At 32.4% G+C, this 17,888-nt stretch overlaps 1 protein-coding gene across 1 annotated transcript; it reads left to right on the top strand.

Annotated features, from left to right (window-relative positions):
• The first annotated feature begins 232 nt into the window (after positions 1-232).
• LOC119643535 (protein disconnected) lies at positions 233-8,451 on the top strand. The gene is made up of 2 exons (XM_038042918.1): positions 233-375; positions 6,705-8,451. Exon 2 carries the CDS (start codon positions 6,750-6,752, stop codon positions 8,307-8,309), a length of 1,560 nt encoding a protein of 519 aa, XP_037898846.1. The 5' UTR covers positions 233-375; positions 6,705-6,749; the 3' UTR covers positions 8,310-8,451.
• The last annotated feature ends 9,437 nt before the right edge of the window (positions 8,452-17,888 follow it).

Genomic DNA, 17,888 nt, shown 5'->3' with positions numbered 1-17,888 from the left:
GAATTGTGTGGCACTGTCAGTGTCACCCACGACATAGTCAGATATAGACATACGCGCAGAAGTGTGAAAAGTGAAAAAAGAAATACATAAATAACAAGAAAAAAAAAAAAAAAGTTACAGTCGTGTAATAAAGTAAAAGCGTAGAATTTAAATATTTTTAATATACAAATTGGATTCTTTGGTTTTATTATAAAATTACTTAACAGTATAGAAGATGTGTTAAAAAAAAAAAAAAAAAAAAATGTAAAATGAATTTTCTATATTAAAAAAGAAATTCTTTTGTTTTTGAAAGAAACCTTCCAAATAATCGTGTTTTGAATCGTCATTTAAGGAAAAAAATTATTTTTATAACAATTTTCTTCAATTCTTATCAGTGTAAGTAAATTACAATTCAATAATAAATAAAACAAAACAAAAAAACACCGTCGGTTGAAAAATATTTTTGCTCACTACCTACCGGCGGCTTTAATAAAATTTGTAAATATTCTCTGAAATAAATTTCAAAAGATTGAGGCGGATGGGGATTATAAGGAATGATTAAGACAAGGTTTTCGGTTTTTCATAAATTGTGCGCTAAAATTTGTGTGTATGAAAGCAATTATTGTTTGCACACACTATGGCTTAGTGTGTCATTTATTTTACACGAGGCTTTAGCACTATGAAAAGCACATCCTCCTAAACATTTTTGTAAATTTTCTAAACGCAAGAGTGACAGCGTTCGACACACTCAAGGGTTTCATAAGTCCGCCTAAGAATATTTCGATTTTCGGTAAACTTTTTCAATAATTTATTTATCGGTTAGATATTCTCTTTATTTAGTGTAAGAATTACTCATTTAAACATATATATGTATATAGAATAAAAGACTTTTACAAACTAGAGCTGTAATGATGTTACTAACACTGGAAGGATGACAGTCCATACCTCATAGAGTCTAAATTTAGTGTTTGTAGCAAGTGAACCCAAAATCTATTCTTATTTCGATACTACTTAGCAGCAGCAAGTGTTTGCCGCTGTCACGTTAATCTTGAACTTATGGAGAATTTTTTTTCATGTATTTTGAATATTTTTCTTCGTTTTTTTTGCGCTTTGTTTTTTTTTTTTAAATCTCCAATATAAAAACTAGACTAGATTTTAGTCTCTTCGACAGTAGGAGATATCCGATATGCGACTATACAGCCGTAGTTATGTTGAGGAATGCTCAGGTGATCGATTTAGCTCTTTATGGTTCATGAGCAACTTATTTTTCTCTGAAAGCAATCAATTTCTGCTTTACATTGACTGTAGGGAGTAGTGTAACGCTAAGTAAATTGATAACCAATGATAACCATCTAAATGGACTTTGCATAATTTTCTTGGGAGCATATCTTCCTGCAGCAATGTTCAGCATGTACTGACACATTGGAAGCGCAGAATTTAAGAGATTAGTTTTCGTATGTGATTTATGAATAACTTCAAGTATTTCAATATTTTTGCATTTTAAGTAACAAACAGTTACTTTACATTCATATCAGCGGCAGTGCTCAGCAGCGGAATATGATAGTAGACACCTAGAGGTAGCGAATCTAGACAAATTTGTTTTTGCATTAGTTCCACGTTATTGCATAGTTTTATAATCTTTTTCGCATTTTCAATAACAAATTTACGAAATCTTGTTGCTTTTTTCTGTAGTGGATTCAATAATTGTCACCTATATCTGTGTATCTATGTTTAGTGATATTGTCATATATGGAAAGATCGCTTTGTGTGTCGTTGAAAACTTTTAATAAAATTTTTGGTTTTAACAAAATTCATTTAAAATACATTTTTTTCGCGCAAGAGAAGTCGTATAGAGCGATAACCTGAATGTGATGACTTCAATGGAAAAGAACAAAAGAACAGAGCCACACACAGGTATAGATTGAAACAAAGTAGAATCAAAGTCGGAAAGCGATATTTGAACCCCAAGTAAATCATTGAGCTTTCGCTTTGCCTAACAACGAAAGGTAGTCAGCCAACCAATTCAATAAATGAACAATTACTGAATCATCCCGAGGAAATGAGATTAGTTCGGACGGCAACGTGACAGTTCTTTTATGATAAAACATCAAAAAAATAATCAATCTGCAGTCAGTCTACAAGAATATTGACAAAGAACTTACTCGAGTCCTTGTGTAAGGTGCGATAGGTTACTGCAACTAATGCGACCACTTTGAGCTTACAAAATGCTTATCCTTTCACAATTTTAGCTAAGAGAGCCAAACACACTACGTTATTCCCTCATAAAAGCCGTTAATATATCATAAAAAAGTAAGTTAACTTAAAACTTTTAACTAACCTTGAATCACCACTCAATATAATTTTTGAAGTTTTGTTTCTTTTTATGTTTTCATTATGATAACGTTTGTGGCCTGAAATAAGAAAAAAAAAAAACAAACAAACAAACAAAAAGAAAAAAAAGTTTAATCATGTTTTGTTTACTTTTTTCTTCTTTTGATATATTATTATTATAACTAATATAACGTAAGAGTATAGAAAAATTTTACAATTTCTCAATGATCTAATGTTTAGTTAATTCATCTAAAAAAGAAATTAATGAGTATATGACTTCCGCGTTTCGTCGCTTCTTTTGGGCAAACTTACAATTCCAGTTAAATTTTCATAAAAATGTTGAAACTTTTTTTTATAGCAAAAAAAAAAAAAAAACAACTACACCATAATCGCCTCAGGGCATCGTAGATAGTTAATCAACATCTATGATATATAAAAGTCGTTCCTGTGATTTTATGACGCGACAATATTTGTACGGTTGTGATAATTATTTGTACCCACTTGCTTAATGCAAGATGAACGTATTAGTTTAGAAAAATTCTAGGCGTTAACAAGATTAAGAATCGATGGCGTTTACCGATCAATGCAACACGCATTGAATCTGTTATCTACAAATATCATCTTTGTCCAAGATGAAGAAACGGATGGATATGTTAACCGTAGTAGTCTTTTATGGTCAGGAATTTACTTAGGTAGATAATCAAGAGACTGAATAAAATATCATAAACTCAGCCGTATAATAAGTTCGTAGCATAAGATATAGATATCGCCACTATTGACGAATCCATATGATTTCTATATGGTATCAATTCTCATATGAAATTCATTCTTGATAAGTGTCCGTCCGATAACAGAACCTATTCTCAATATTGTAGAATATAGCCCTATTCTCAAGTTTCTTTAAACCTTCTCAGTCATCGCCATGTTTTTTTATCGATAGGATATATTTATTCTGTATACTCGGCTGGTTGGATGCACCAATAATTTATTGAGAGACAATTCAAGATTTATTCACATGTATGTACATCTTCCTCTGTATGCATTGCTGCGTTACACATGTATGTCAATTTAAAAAGTCTTAAGCCATTTTTCACCCAATATAGCTTTAATAGTCTAAACGTTAGCGCACTTAAGTCGCCATTTGAAAACCGGATGGGTGTGCGAAGAGAAACTAAAAATTAAATAAAGATCTTTTGAAAAGCCTTCAGTGTTTACTTGAATTTCAATTAAATTATTTTAAATACATTTTATATTTTAGTTAAATTCAGCTTAAAAAATCGTTTTAAAATTTGCGTCTAATTAATTAACAATTAAAGGTTTTTTGTTTTTTTTTTTCCTCGTTTTTTTCTCGCAACTTTATGTATATTTCTAAAAAATTATTTAAAAAATGGCCAAAAAAAAAAAAAAAAAAAAAGAAAAGAAAAGAAGAAAAATCCAAACCTCATTTAGTTAATCTTGATTGACAGTTTTAAGTATCAGTTGTAGATCTAAGAGCTTGTGCTCTTGGCTAAAGCGTAAACACAGGCATACGCACGAACAAAATCTACGTCTACCATAAAAAAAAAAAAACAACACAGCACAACACAAGCAAGCTGTTTTGCGTTGTCATATGTTAATAATTAAAATAAAACTGATTACTTTGACAAGTAGAAAAAAATAAAAGCATTACTTCGAACATTAGATTACATCATTTCCTTTAGAAAATCAAAACAAAGCCAAAAGTGTATAGTGCAAAGAGACGCAGACATAAAGAAAAATAGGTTAATTTTGACTTGGATCGCACTTTTTGACCGTAGCATCTATATATATATATATTTATAAATATATATATTTATATGTATATATTGCATACATGAAAAAGTAAAAAAAAAAGAAATACCTTTGAGGGTATTTTATACGCCTTTCACCTTAAAGATGACAAACCTTTTTCATGAGTTACGATATGACGTGACATCACGTAGCATGCTTCTCTTGAGTTCTTTAGCTAGCTCTCAAAATTGCTTTCCAGAGTGCTTTGCAAACTTGACCTATTACCATCAATTGAGCGTATATATATATATATATATATATATATATTATATGTAAAATTTCAGCTCTTCTTTCCGATATTTGCTATCGCGATGATATCGGTTGCTAGGGAACAGAGGGACAATCAAGAATATATATCGCATTGAAGACGGTATTCTTCAAGGTACTTAGGGCATGATAGTCTTTTCTTTTTCTCCAACACAGCCATAGTCAGAAGGCACCTTATTACCATTCGCGCCTCCGGTTAGCACTTTCAATAAAAAAAAAAACAAGCGGAAAACAAGTGAAAACATTATAATGGACTAGTGTCTACTGTTAAATGCCCTGCACAACTTTGTTTAATACAGTTATACATACACCGGCTTTTCACAATAATGCATTATGTATGCGAAGCGGTCGAAAAATAGCTGCGGTCCGACTCATTTTCAATTGCATTGATCCTTGGGCTAAAATATGTCGGTACACGGAATTTCATTGAGAAGTCTCCGAAATTCCGACCGGTATCTTGAATACCACAATACAAGAAGTATATAAGAACACTCGACTTAAGCGACGAAAGTAAATCTTCCTGCGTTTCGTGTTTTTGCCAAACTACTCGCAAGCTGAAAAGCTTAACTTCACGATGAAAGTAGCGGTGTAACGCCTTGCCAAGCTCGTATATCATATTTCAAGAGCTTTCATCTTTCGAATTTCCTCAGAGACTTTTACACTTGCCCTTTATTGTTGGAATCTTTACGATCGCAAAAGTTATAGTAGAGTATTAAAGTTTGCCACCTATATGAGTATATATACAGTAGTAATTGATGGCCGTAGACTAAAATCTTTAGAGAGGTTACAAGCTAGCCTACAAGAGCTTAAAAAACAACGAATTAGGGAAAATACTTTACGGGTAAGGTTACGCGTAACCAAGAATCATTGCAAGAACAACAGCTTTCTTACCTGTAAAAATGTTTTCTCGAAGAGTAAAGCAACAATAAAAACTTGACATTTTAATCGGTTGAAAAATTCATCCATTTTACCCGAAACATTTGTTTTAATATAAAAAGTAAACACAAAATTATTGCAATTCATGTGTACTGTGAAATAAGGTTAAGTCGCATACAATATAATAAACGAATAATAAAAAGAAGAGGGTTAGGAAGTCAAAGGCAAATTCGAATCCAATCCAAGTAATACAAAATCTATTATATAGCCTTTCGGCTTCAATTATCCATTTTTTTGCAAGTGTTGCTTGGTATGAATTCCGCTCCTATAAGGGTATCTTTCGCTTGTCGGCCTAGAGTATTCCGGTATTTTCTGTCTAGTGGAATAGACCCGCTTGACTGCCATCCCTTTATCGTTCGGATATATTTTTTTCATAGCGAATCCATACATAGATGCTTGTAGCACGCGTTACTAACACTTTATTTCGTTTCGTTTGGCTGATGGATATTAAAAAGAAAAAATCGAAAAATATTTAAATATATTTCATTATCAGCTTGCTTATAAACAGATTTAGGCAAAGAGAAAAAAAAAAAAAAAAAAAAAACAAAAATAAATATTTTTTTTTATTAAAAAACAAAAAAATTCAAAAGTTGTTTTGAAATTCTTTTTTCCTCTTTATTACGCTAATAAACAGTGTTGTAAGTTGTACGATATATCATCGGCCTATTATTTCTTGCGCCGAAGGACAAATCAACTAATAAAAGAAACAGAGACTTTAAATCCAATTTTATGTCTTTATGTTTGTGTGTACCATTTGCGGCCGGCTATTAGCGTATGCTAGCTGTCTCGGTCAACGTAGTTTTGTGCATAATCGCCGAGTTATTAGGCTCAGAGGGTGATGGTATAGAGTCTTAGGTTACCATGCACCAGACAATGAGGGGAAACGAGATAGGGAGAATTTCACGCTAAATCAAACGTTTTCAAATTATATTATTTCGTTCATTTCAATCGCTAATGATCATAAAATATAGTACGGGTTGTAAAACTATCAAAGCCTTTCTCTTAAGCTTTGAGTTATGATTTTCTAAAAAACAAAAAAAAAACAAAAAAAGAAAAAAAAAAACGGAAAAAAATTTCACATAAAATACAATTTACTATGAATTGAATGGAAATTGTTTACAAACGCTTTGGAAAAAAGTCGAAAACAACGCAACAAGACCAGTAATAAAATCTTTTTTAAAAACTGCTCAAGATAATCCTTTTTTATGATGGTTTTTCAACCAAATAATAAAGGGGAAAATTTCAATTATATGTATTCATGTATATATATATATATATATATATATATATATAACTAAGATTTATGTTCAGTTTTTGTCACCTTTAAATATTTTTATTGATTTTTTTTCGTACTGTTCTCTTCTCTCTTTTGTCGATTACAGATTTTTATTAACGTCTTATTAAGCGAAACGGCTTCCATTTTTAATATGGAACATTTAATGACTGCTTTTATGCCGCCTGCTTATTTATTGGGTCATCCAACGGCGACAGCGGCTTTATCGTCGACATCGGCCTCTACCTCACCAGCTACATCACCAAATGTGTCCCACTGTTCGACAGCACTTAGTAAACCGAAACGTTGGGGTTCTCCACCTATTAATATGGGCGGTCAATTTATAAATCCTGCCACCGGCAAGAAACGTGTTCAGTGCTCGATATGTTTGAAAACGTTTTGCGATAAAGGAGCTCTAAAAATACATTTTTCGGCGGTGCACTTGCGTGAGATGCACAAATGCACGGTTGAGGGTTGTAATATGGTCTTCTCGTCACGGCGTTCGCGGAATCGTCATAGCGCAAATCCGAATCCCAAATTGCATTCACCGCATATAAGGCGCAAAATATCGCCACATGATGGTCGAACGGCTCAACAATTTCCCGTGTTTCCCTTGCCGCCTGCTGCCTTAATGACCGGAGCTACCACAATGCCTGCCTTCCCTGGCCTTATACCGTCTAATGCCGCTGGATTTGTGCCTGCACCTCATCCTGCTGCCATGTTTAGTGAATTCGCTACAACTACGCCAAGTTTTCAGCATATGCTTAGCAGTAATCCAGAGCGTTTGATTGTCCCCAATAGACAATCGACAATGACTACGCATTCGAGTGGCACTTCAAATGCTTCCGATAACGACGATGACGAAAGCTATATATTAGATGTTCAAGGTTCAAATACTAGTCAATCGGGGAGCCATAGCGATATGGATGATTATTGTCGTGACATAATTGAGGAAGAACAAACCGATGAGCATATTTCGGTTTCGGTTGAAGAGGGGGAACGAGAAGAAGAAGAAGATGATGATGATGAAGAAGAAGAACGGGACGAATTAGAAGATACAAAAACCCTAGTCCAACAACCACAAAGTGACGATTCTAATGAACCTTTAGACTTTAGTTTAAATAAGCGTTCCGCTGAGCTTACCGCAGCGCCTTTAAACGAGAAATTACCTCTAAAGCCAGTTCACAGCTTTTCAATGGACAGTCTTTTGGGTAAAAGAAAAATCGATTCGTGTGAGAAGGAAATGTCTTGCGGCACAATTTCGCCGGTTACAATAAAAATGGAAAACGATATCGATGAATATGAAAATTCAACGATGAGACACAATTGTCTTGACTTGTCGATGACGCAACAACATATTAAAAAATCCCAATTGGATTTTATAACAGGACATCACTCACCTCTCAGCCCCGAACAGCATCATTTCAGATTGTTGCAATCACAAATGTTTGCTGCTGCAGCGGCGGCGGCAGCTTGTCAAAATGAAAATAATAAGAATTCTGTTACGCCTAGTGCTACTCCCATGTGGAATTTACTTTCCGAGGTATATCGATCAATGTTAATGAAAAACAACAACAAAGCCAATAATAATCATAAGAATAATAATCATAATAATAATAATAATAATAATAATAGTAATAGTAATAGTAACAATAATAATCTGAAAAGTCAACAGCAATATAACGAAATCTCCACAAATGCTATCTCAGTTTAAGACCTCATATCCTCAGTTTTCTTAGTATTAGAGAGGCAGGCTGACTTAAGCAAAAAACCCTTGGCTCCTCTAGGTTGTTTGTTGCATAGTTATATAGATAAACATTTTATTTAAATGATTAGGTTGTTTAAAAGTTAAATAATAATTATTTAATAAACTCATCAATTTACCTGCAAAAGTATTTTAAAATTTAAAAATCCTTTACTCTCTCTATCTATCTTTCTCTCTTTCTCTTTCTCTCTATTGTACTATATAGATCTCTTTACATTACATATATATATATATATATATCAAGCCTTCAGCAGGTCAAAATTCATATAATCATCTCTTTCACACTAACATTTAGGGGCAAGGAAGATCAGATTCATGTATCTGCTGGTAGGCTCACTATTTTTTATCGAAATTTTAATGTCTTCCTTCTCTTTTTTTTTCTTCCTTCACTATTATGTAACGAAAGCCTTTGTGCAATACTTACTGTAAATTTTATTTTTATATTCACCAGCGAAAGAAGGGAACATGTTTTTCATTTTGATTTTATTAAGCAAAAATATTCATCAGAGTTTCGATCATCAATGCGCTCAGGAACAACGTGATCCATGTGTCCATTTTTAGTGCATGATTTTCAAATTTTGCAAAAATTGCGATAAAAAATGCAAAAATAAGACACTTTGTGTGTATAAATTTTTACTTATCGATACGGGCATCAATTGGTCATAAAAATCTCAATCCTTCTATACACGTTCACCTAATTTGGGAATTGTTTCAGCGTACACGTTAGAGTAAAATTTCCCCTGAATATATTTGTTGTGATCATTTTACATGGAAATGCGGTCTAAACGATCTAAGCCGCGATTCGTTATCCATTCGTTTAAAGTGGTAGCTATTTAAAGTTCGCCCAGAGGTGAACGCAACTTTCCCCTTTCGTTTCTTCCTAATTTTTCTTACCATTTTTTTAAAATTTTTTTTTTTTTAATAAAATAATTTTTAAGTATTTTTTTTTTTTTTTTTTTTTGTACACTCTTTCCTAAGATTTGTAAGCTGCTGTTATCTTTACGGCAAATTCGTTTCATTGGTTTTCGTGTTTGTTTGTAAAAATAAAATAAAAAAAAAAAAAAAAAAAAAAAAAAAAAAATATAAAAAAATTTGAAAATAATTTTTTTTAGCAATTTTTTCAATTAATTACACAATTGCAATGTTTTCTCTCTTTATTATTTTATTATTTTCAACTATTTATATATGTGTATTGTATGCGTGTGCAAACGAGCCTCATATGGAACAAATAAAAATTGCTACAATAATTCGTTATAAGTCTTCTTTTTTTTTTTTTTTTTTTTTTTTTTTTTTTTTAATTGTAAAGCGTTTATAGTAATAATAATAATAAAAAAAAGCAAAACATGTATGCTGCAAAATAATTTAAAAATGAAAAATAAATTTTAGTAAATTTTATAAAGAGAAAAATAAATAAGTTAAAAAACAATTATTAAAAAACAAACTGAAAATTTTTGAAATCATTTCTTTTTTTTTTTTTGTTCAATAATTTAGTGATTTAGTTATTTGGCCATTTATGGGATGTCATGCACACTATTAGAAGGATCTAATGAAGCATTAACGCACTTTGCTATCGGAGTAGCGTGATTATCTGATGGTTTTTTTTTTTTTCTTTTTTTTTTTTTGTTTAATATGAGATCAATCAGTCAAGGGAAGGTGTGTGGTTAGAAAGAAGTGACAAAAGAGATCGTAAACGACGTCCGTAGCTTAGTGCGTCATGTGCACAATTGGTAAGTGTTATGCTTTTACGCACTGAGTCCACTTTACGCAATGTAACTGCCACCAACTATAGTCGAACCGCAATGAAGATTGAAAACCTCGATCTCCGAGTTGATATTCGCGCATCTTGTCTACCTGACTATGCTGCAGTCCAATAGATACCGAAGGCCATCGCGAAATGGACAAAGAGTTATAAGAATGTTGGCTAAGGATCTTCCTCACTGCTTACGAACTTCGATGTTTTCGTTTATTACGTCACTCGTTCAACCTCACGTATCTGTAACATGAACATCTTCGGACCCGGTTCCAAAAATATTGTGCGGAAGATGATCAAGGCGATAGCGTTAATAAAGGCACATTTCAAAGCTAATTTATTTACCGCATTCCGTTCCGGATAGTTATGAAAACTTAAATAATTTCATGCCAAGCAAAAGACTGCTTATTGCTCTCTTCGAAACTTGCACTAAATTCGAATCCATAAAATAAAAGCTTTACGGGATCACCTAATATATATAAAATTGTATGTTTCTTCCTTTTTGTATCCTACGCCACATATCGTACAAGGGTTTGTTAAGCTTTTGCGGATGTGTGCAACACCCAGAAGGACTTGAGCACAAGCCGCTTTTTATTATACCGATCGATACTCGAATCACTTCCTGAATCCCTTTCAGAATCGATTTAAACTTGTTTGTCTGCCTTGTTCGTCTGACATTCTCGTAATGAACCTGTAAGTCACGACTTTTGCAGATATTATGACCAAATTTGGTACATCGACTTGGCTGGTGTAAGGTATTTAACGGTGGATCGTGCCCTAGCACAATTCTTTTACACGTGTTCAATTAACATATCCGAAAACCCGGAAGCTCTCATTAAGCCAAATGAAGGTCTACATTATCCTACTGGGCATCCGTGCTTAGCGTGTGTTCGGATAGTAAAAATATATTTTTCCATTAAAAAATTGGTTCAATTGGATTGAGTTGTACAGTTCGACGGTACCATTGGACTGTGCTGTAATGGGCATATGAGTGGAGGAAAATTGATAAGAATTGAATATATTTTTGTCTAAAAATCATTTCACATACCAAGGACGTGTTTTATTGTGCGAAATGTGTATTAAATGAAATCATTAAAGATTTTAATTAACAAGAGATTTTTAGTGCTTTAAATTTTCGGTTTAAAGTAGACCTGGCAAACGAGCCTAGAAAATAAAGCTGGCAGCGCCTGCTTGTGATTTCTTTCTGTCGCCTAACGACCTAAGAAAACTACGATGTGTCAGGAGTTTTTGCTTAGAAGGAATGGTTACGGTTATGGTAGTGACGTTGCAACGTCTTAGGAAAACGTCAAAGTTCATTAAATCTATTACGCAATGCACATGCGATTTAATAATTCTTGACTTTTGCACGAAAGACATATATATATATATATATATATATATATATATATATATACTTTGCATATATAGTATCACTTTTATTTCTTTCGTTGATTTTAATGCGAAAGCGAATAAATTTGTATAAAATTTTAACTTAGTAGTTTATTTATTATTATAAAATGTTATTTATACCTATCATTATAGCATATTTCTTAATCGTAATCTTTGAGATGCGAAGAAGAAAATTCGAAGAAAATTTTATAATTTCTTAAAATTAAATAGATTCATAACATTAAACATATTTAAGCGTATGTATGTATACGTGTATGTATCATTAAGATTAAAAGCAATTATTTACATTTCGAAAACTTCAAAACTCGACACAAAACATGTTATAAGGCCTGGAGACAAAATTTCAGAATTAAATGGTAAAAGAAAACATGTATAGAATAAGTGTTTGTTTGTGTGTGTGTGTGTGTGTGTTTGCATATGAAGAGAAAAATAAATAACATGTCTAACATTAAACATTTACGATACTAATATAATCTATTTTCCCAATATAGAAAAGTGTACGTGCAGTGTAATAAACCGGTAGCCGAGGAGCTAATTACAAACTGTTGGAAAAGTATGTGTACGGCGAATATAGAAATAACAACTGAAACGACACAAATATAGCTTGTATAATGAGTTCTTATATCAGACATCATTAGAAGTGTCATAAAATCGGTTTAGAGGCGGTTTAAACTACTTTGATCTCTCTCTCTCTCTTTCTCTTTCTCTCTCTTTCAGACCTGTCTTGTCCTGTTCTGTTTTATCGTCTCACTCCTCAATCGATAACAGGAACCTTAAAAGCTGTATTAATGCCAAAGTCGTGCTATTAGAAATGCCGACTCGTCTTTGTGTGTATGTGCGTGTATTTTTTTTCTTTCTTTTTTTTTTTATGGTTAATGTAATGTTTTCGAAATAAAGATAAAAATTTTTCTTCTCTTTACGTAAACGAGTATAGTGTAATAGACGGTGAAAATTTATGAAACCTTTCTTTAAGGCGACATGTTGTGCAAACATGCTACCGTTTTATGATCACAAAATCAATTTGAATTCTTAAGACATTTCTATATTTATCGTTAGAATGCTTACAAATACACAATAGATCTCGGACTGTAAAAAAAAAAAAACGGGTCAATTCCAATGAAATAACATTTACAAGTGTAATTAACACATTTCCATGAATGAATGATGGTGTGCATGTGTGCATGTGTGTGTGTACGTGTGTGTATGTAACAGAGAATTTATATCTTTATATGTGAAAAATTGAGTATAATTTTGCTATTTTCACAAATCTATTGAACAATTTCAAATTTCTGTTGACAACTAACTAACTTATCCCATTGATTGCCTATAACTTCGCTTCACAACTTTAAGATCACTTTATCGGTAGGCAGACTGTTCCGAGACTATTCTAACATATAAAACAGAAATCGGTAAGAATATCATATCCGATTATGACCGAATCTTTTATACCCATCACCGTTGCCCTAAACAAGATTAAAAGTAAGAAAAAAACTTTATAGCGTATCTGTTGTAGTTTACGAGTAACGAGCAAAAGACCCGGGAGCAAAGATCTTGTCAGTTTTTGTTGCATTTCGTACGTGCGCCGTTTGTAAATGTGTAGGCGATACCTTCGTTTTTGCGAATGGAAGAACTCTACTCGAGACAGTTGGATAGACAAGCAGACGGACACGCTTAGGTGCATTCAGAATTTGAAATTGGCGAAGTGTGTATATATTTCATGCAATTTTTGACTTGCTTGTTTCTCGACGTAACGAAATTATGCTACACCACTTTTTATGGATAAGTTTGGCCAAAGTTTTCGATTCTTAAAATTTCCCATAGAACTTACGTTGAAATTTTTATAGGTTAGTGTGCAAAAAGGAAAAAATCAATTGGTTTTTTTAATTTTTAGAAAATAGTGCTGTTCTCAGTTTAGGTGGCTTGTTCTTCAACCGATTAGGCCTATTTTCAATACCAACCTGTACGCAAGGAGTTACAATGTGTCTGCCAAAATTTGAATTCGATTGCTTCATTTTTACAACAGACGATACTCTGGCGGACAGGTGCACAGAGGCTAATCAGAATTTCATGTTGATCAAACATATATATATATATATATATATATATATATATATATATATATATTATATATATATATATATATATATATATATATATTCTATGGCTGAATTCTTTTTCTGATTGTTGCAAACATTTTGACAAAATGAATATAGCTCTCATACTTTGGTGATGGGTGTAATAAATTCTCTTTTGCTATCTAAATATGTTACTACAAGATGTGTGTGGTAAGATACTCTTTTCATTATATAAATAACTTGGCATGGATTCTATTTCTAAAATCCAAATCTGTTTGACGTTAGTTCTATTATTGTTATTATTATTAATTTAGTCAGAGAAATAATTTCGAAGACCAAAAGTCTTAAAGTCTTAAGCATCTAAGGCCATCGGCTATATTCGAACTCACGACCCTTGAATTGTTAGCCTATGGTAAACATAATATTTTACTGATATTGAAAATAAAAATAAATTTTTTTTTCTTCTTTGCTTATTCCTGATATAAGTATTGCAAGTATAAATATACAAAAATAAGTATCATATGTAGAAGAGTCTCAAGAATTTGCAATAAAACGAGAACAGTTACGGTAGTCAAACTTAATTGACTCCGACAGTATTAAAAGGAAAATAATCTAAAAGTATATAGAGAATAACTCCGATCTTATTGAACTCATTCTTAAATATGTAAGAGAACTTGTTTACTTTCGTAACGTTAGTTACACATTGCCCTATATAGTGCTTAGAGAGTAAATAAAAAGTTTGCCGCTTGGTTTTTCTTTCGTGTTTAAGTTTGTTTTTCTTTCTTTCTTCAGCAAACAATTAATATATTATGGCTTTTCTTAATTGCTCTTACGATGATTTCGTTACGTGTATGCGGAAATATTATTTAAAAGCTTCCTACGCAATCAAATTGTTTTATTACACCCTACGCCACTTGCCGTATAGCATACATTAGGTGTGTAAGGACGCACGTAACACCTAGAAGGAGTTGAGAGAAATCCAAATTTTTAAATACCGGTCCGTCTCTCCGTCTGACGTCCGTTCACTTGTTATTGTGTTCTGTATATAGATCGTAGCTTTCAAAATATTTCGATGAAATTTCGTACACTTTAAGTGTTTTGACACAATAGTTCAGATCGGATCGATTTTACGGTCACCGCACAAATTCCACCTTACTTTGAAAAATCATTTTTTAATAGAGGGACGTGAGCCAGTACAGTGCTTTTATTTGTATGGTTCTCTATTTGTTTTTGCAATTAGCTCAATATATAAATTTTTATTTATACGATAATATGGCTCGTGGTAGTGCGTGTGAAACTCGATTCTATGTCTAGAAAGTTTGCCATTTAATTAAATCATCATTTTAATCATTTAAATCAATCACGTAATAAACAAAGTGAATACAAATTACGAAACCAATGGATCTCAGTGGGAATGGGATATGAGAATTAAGTTTTCATTTATTTTATCAGGAAACCGTTGCACGAAGCCTAGCAAAGAAGTGACTATAACGAGTCCTTAAATCTATTATTACACATAAATATATTTACTTTAATTATAATCGACAATCGACAAGTGACTGGAACGACGGACGGCCTTATATCAACATTTGCTTTGACAGCGACCAGGATTTATGCAAGTGCAAATGCAGTTTGTAACTGGGGTGCATGAAAGCCTGTCCGTCGTCCGCAAACTAAAACTTAACTTATAAACAATGCACGGTCACATCTATAATGAGTTTGACACCATAGTAAATATTGATTGAAAATTTATTAAAAATATTTCGTGTTGCGATTCAAAAACGCAAGGCAAGCATAAACACAATCGAGGGTCTGAAACGCCTATGCTTACCACTTTGGTTCTATCTTCAAAAGGCGGCTAAATACTAACTTTGCCGTTGCAGTAGAGTATGATAATGTTGGCAACTTGAATGCGGCCATTTTTATACCTTACACTAATTGCGATGTAGGATATATTAAGTTAGTGCGGACACGTGTAACACCCAGAGAAGCTTAATATAGATCTACATTTTATTCTATCGATCGATTCAGAAAACGATTCTCTTCTAATCTATCGAACTACGCTTGTCTGTCCGTCTCTCTTTTGTATTCATATTTTGTATTTGTATAGGGCGCAATTTTGAAGACATTTTGATGAATGCGCTTCCACCCAAGGACGAACTCTATTGAAAATGGCTCATATCAGTTCACTTTTTCATCCACTCGCGATACAACGTCTTAGTTTGAATCGTAATGGGCAAAAAATATTGCAATTTTTGTAATTTCACGACGCATGTCGCCTTCTCATGTAGCCGTTCCCACGATAACAGAATCTTTATATAACGATTTAATAATAAGAATTTAATGATCATAAGCTTAATAGTAATTTATATAAGAATAAATTGACAAAAGAGTCAACCTTATTGAATATGGATCACGTGGGTCTATTTTTGAATGCCACTGCTTATAGGCCTAATTGTTGATGTTTTATGATGAAAATTTGACAATAAAAATTAAGTGGACGCAGTTCGAATCAAATGGGTCTTGGAACCCACTCCATATAAGATTTCTCATGAACAGTAAGCCTTTGAGAAAAAGGGTTTCAGTTTTAATATTTTATAATCAAGCAAATATGGACCAATGCCCATAGTAGCAATTGAAAAAAAGAAAAAAAAAAAAGGTATTAAATTTGGATAACACAAGTCCATTTTTTAAGCCTTAACATATATATGAGGGTGATCATGACGCACAAGCCCTTATACATAGGGAAAATCTAATTGGTAGCTTCTTATGACCGAACCTGATTTTTAAGGAAGTAAATTAAGTTTTCTAAGTTTGAATTACCTCGTGCGATGTCTTGGACACACATCCAATTTAAGGGCTTTTACGAAAGGTATGCCTTTGTATGAAAATAGTGGTAGAATAGTAGTAGAATAGGTTTTCACCAAAATTTTTAAATTTTTAACCGAAGCAAAAAAAAAAAAACAAAAAAAAGGGGGAACAAGAAAACGATGATAATTTTCATTCTGGAAAATTAAGCTTTATTAGGAATTTAATAGACGACGGCAGTAAAAAATTCGTCTTGAGCCAATTCACTGTTAGAGTCTGTAATACAAGTTTTCTTGTGCTTGCACTCTAAATGTAATGATTTTTATAAGAAAACGGGACATTTATTTATAGATTGATACATTCACGCAATCATTCGTATAGACAACCGAAAATCAATATGTAAAACTTTTCATATTTATGCCTTCACATGCCTGTAATGTACTTATGTGTACAATAGTCTTTCGATCACTTGCAATGAAGAGGTGAAATTTAATGCTTTCACAATCTCTACGCGTGTATGTGTATAGGTTTTTAGATTGAATTTATTTCGTTGTTTGTTTAGATGAGAGATCGGGGCACATGATGGCAATACGATGGCATTGCTATGCTTTGCTTTGCTTTACTTTGTTTTGCTTTGTAGCTTTGTGGGCTAAAGTGATGGCCAAGCCATGTGTTTTATATTCAAAAATTGGATAAATTTCACTTGACATTTGAATGTGATAGAAAAATAACTAACAGAACAGAAAAAGAAGAAGAAGAAGAAGAGGAACAAAAAAAAAAAAAAAAAACAAGAATTATTCATGTGATATTTACACATTTTACAACATATACTCGACGTAACGTTCGGTATTTTCTTCTTTTTTATTTTTGCTTTTTTTCTAAATAATTTATAAACAAAAATTCAGCAGTTGGGCGAATTTTCAAAAAACATGGCAATATTGAGAAAGAGCAGACAAAATTTATTAATAAAGGCAGGAGCAAAATATATGCTATGGAGTGAGAAAAGCTTCCCAAAAAGCAATTGTCAATTGAATGAGTGGGGGGGGGGGGGGGGGGTGCGCCTTTTAATAAACCTTTTATTTGAACATTGTTGAACATTGCTTAGCAGTGTTCAAATTGGCTAAAAGATTTAAACATTAATATTTAAATTATCTCTCAATTCTCAGCTGAAGCACATGCTTTCATGCATTCATTCATTCATTCATTCATTCATTCATTTATTCATTTATGAGAATTATTGTCAAGGCTTCAACAACTTGAACGAAGGATTAAAATTAATCTTGGATTTACAAAAATTTCCGTATTCTTCGCCCATCTATTCTATCTACCTTGTGATAGTTTATCTATAGAAGATGACTTTCATATGGAATGCGAGAAGAAGATAAACCCATTCCCTCTTCTTTCATTTCATTTCAATTACATTCCCTTAAAGAGAGCTTAAGATATAAGCTAACGATTAAAATAAATGCCGTTCGTTTTCTATTT

Source organism: Glossina fuscipes, unplaced genomic scaffold, assembly GCF_014805625.2.
Source record: "Glossina fuscipes isolate IAEA_lab_2018 unplaced genomic scaffold, Yale_Gfus_2 0, whole genome shotgun sequence".
In the NCBI taxonomy this organism is placed as follows: domain Eukaryota; kingdom Metazoa; phylum Arthropoda; class Insecta; order Diptera; family Glossinidae; genus Glossina; species Glossina fuscipes.
This window is presented reverse-complemented; position numbering and strand designations above follow the sequence as displayed.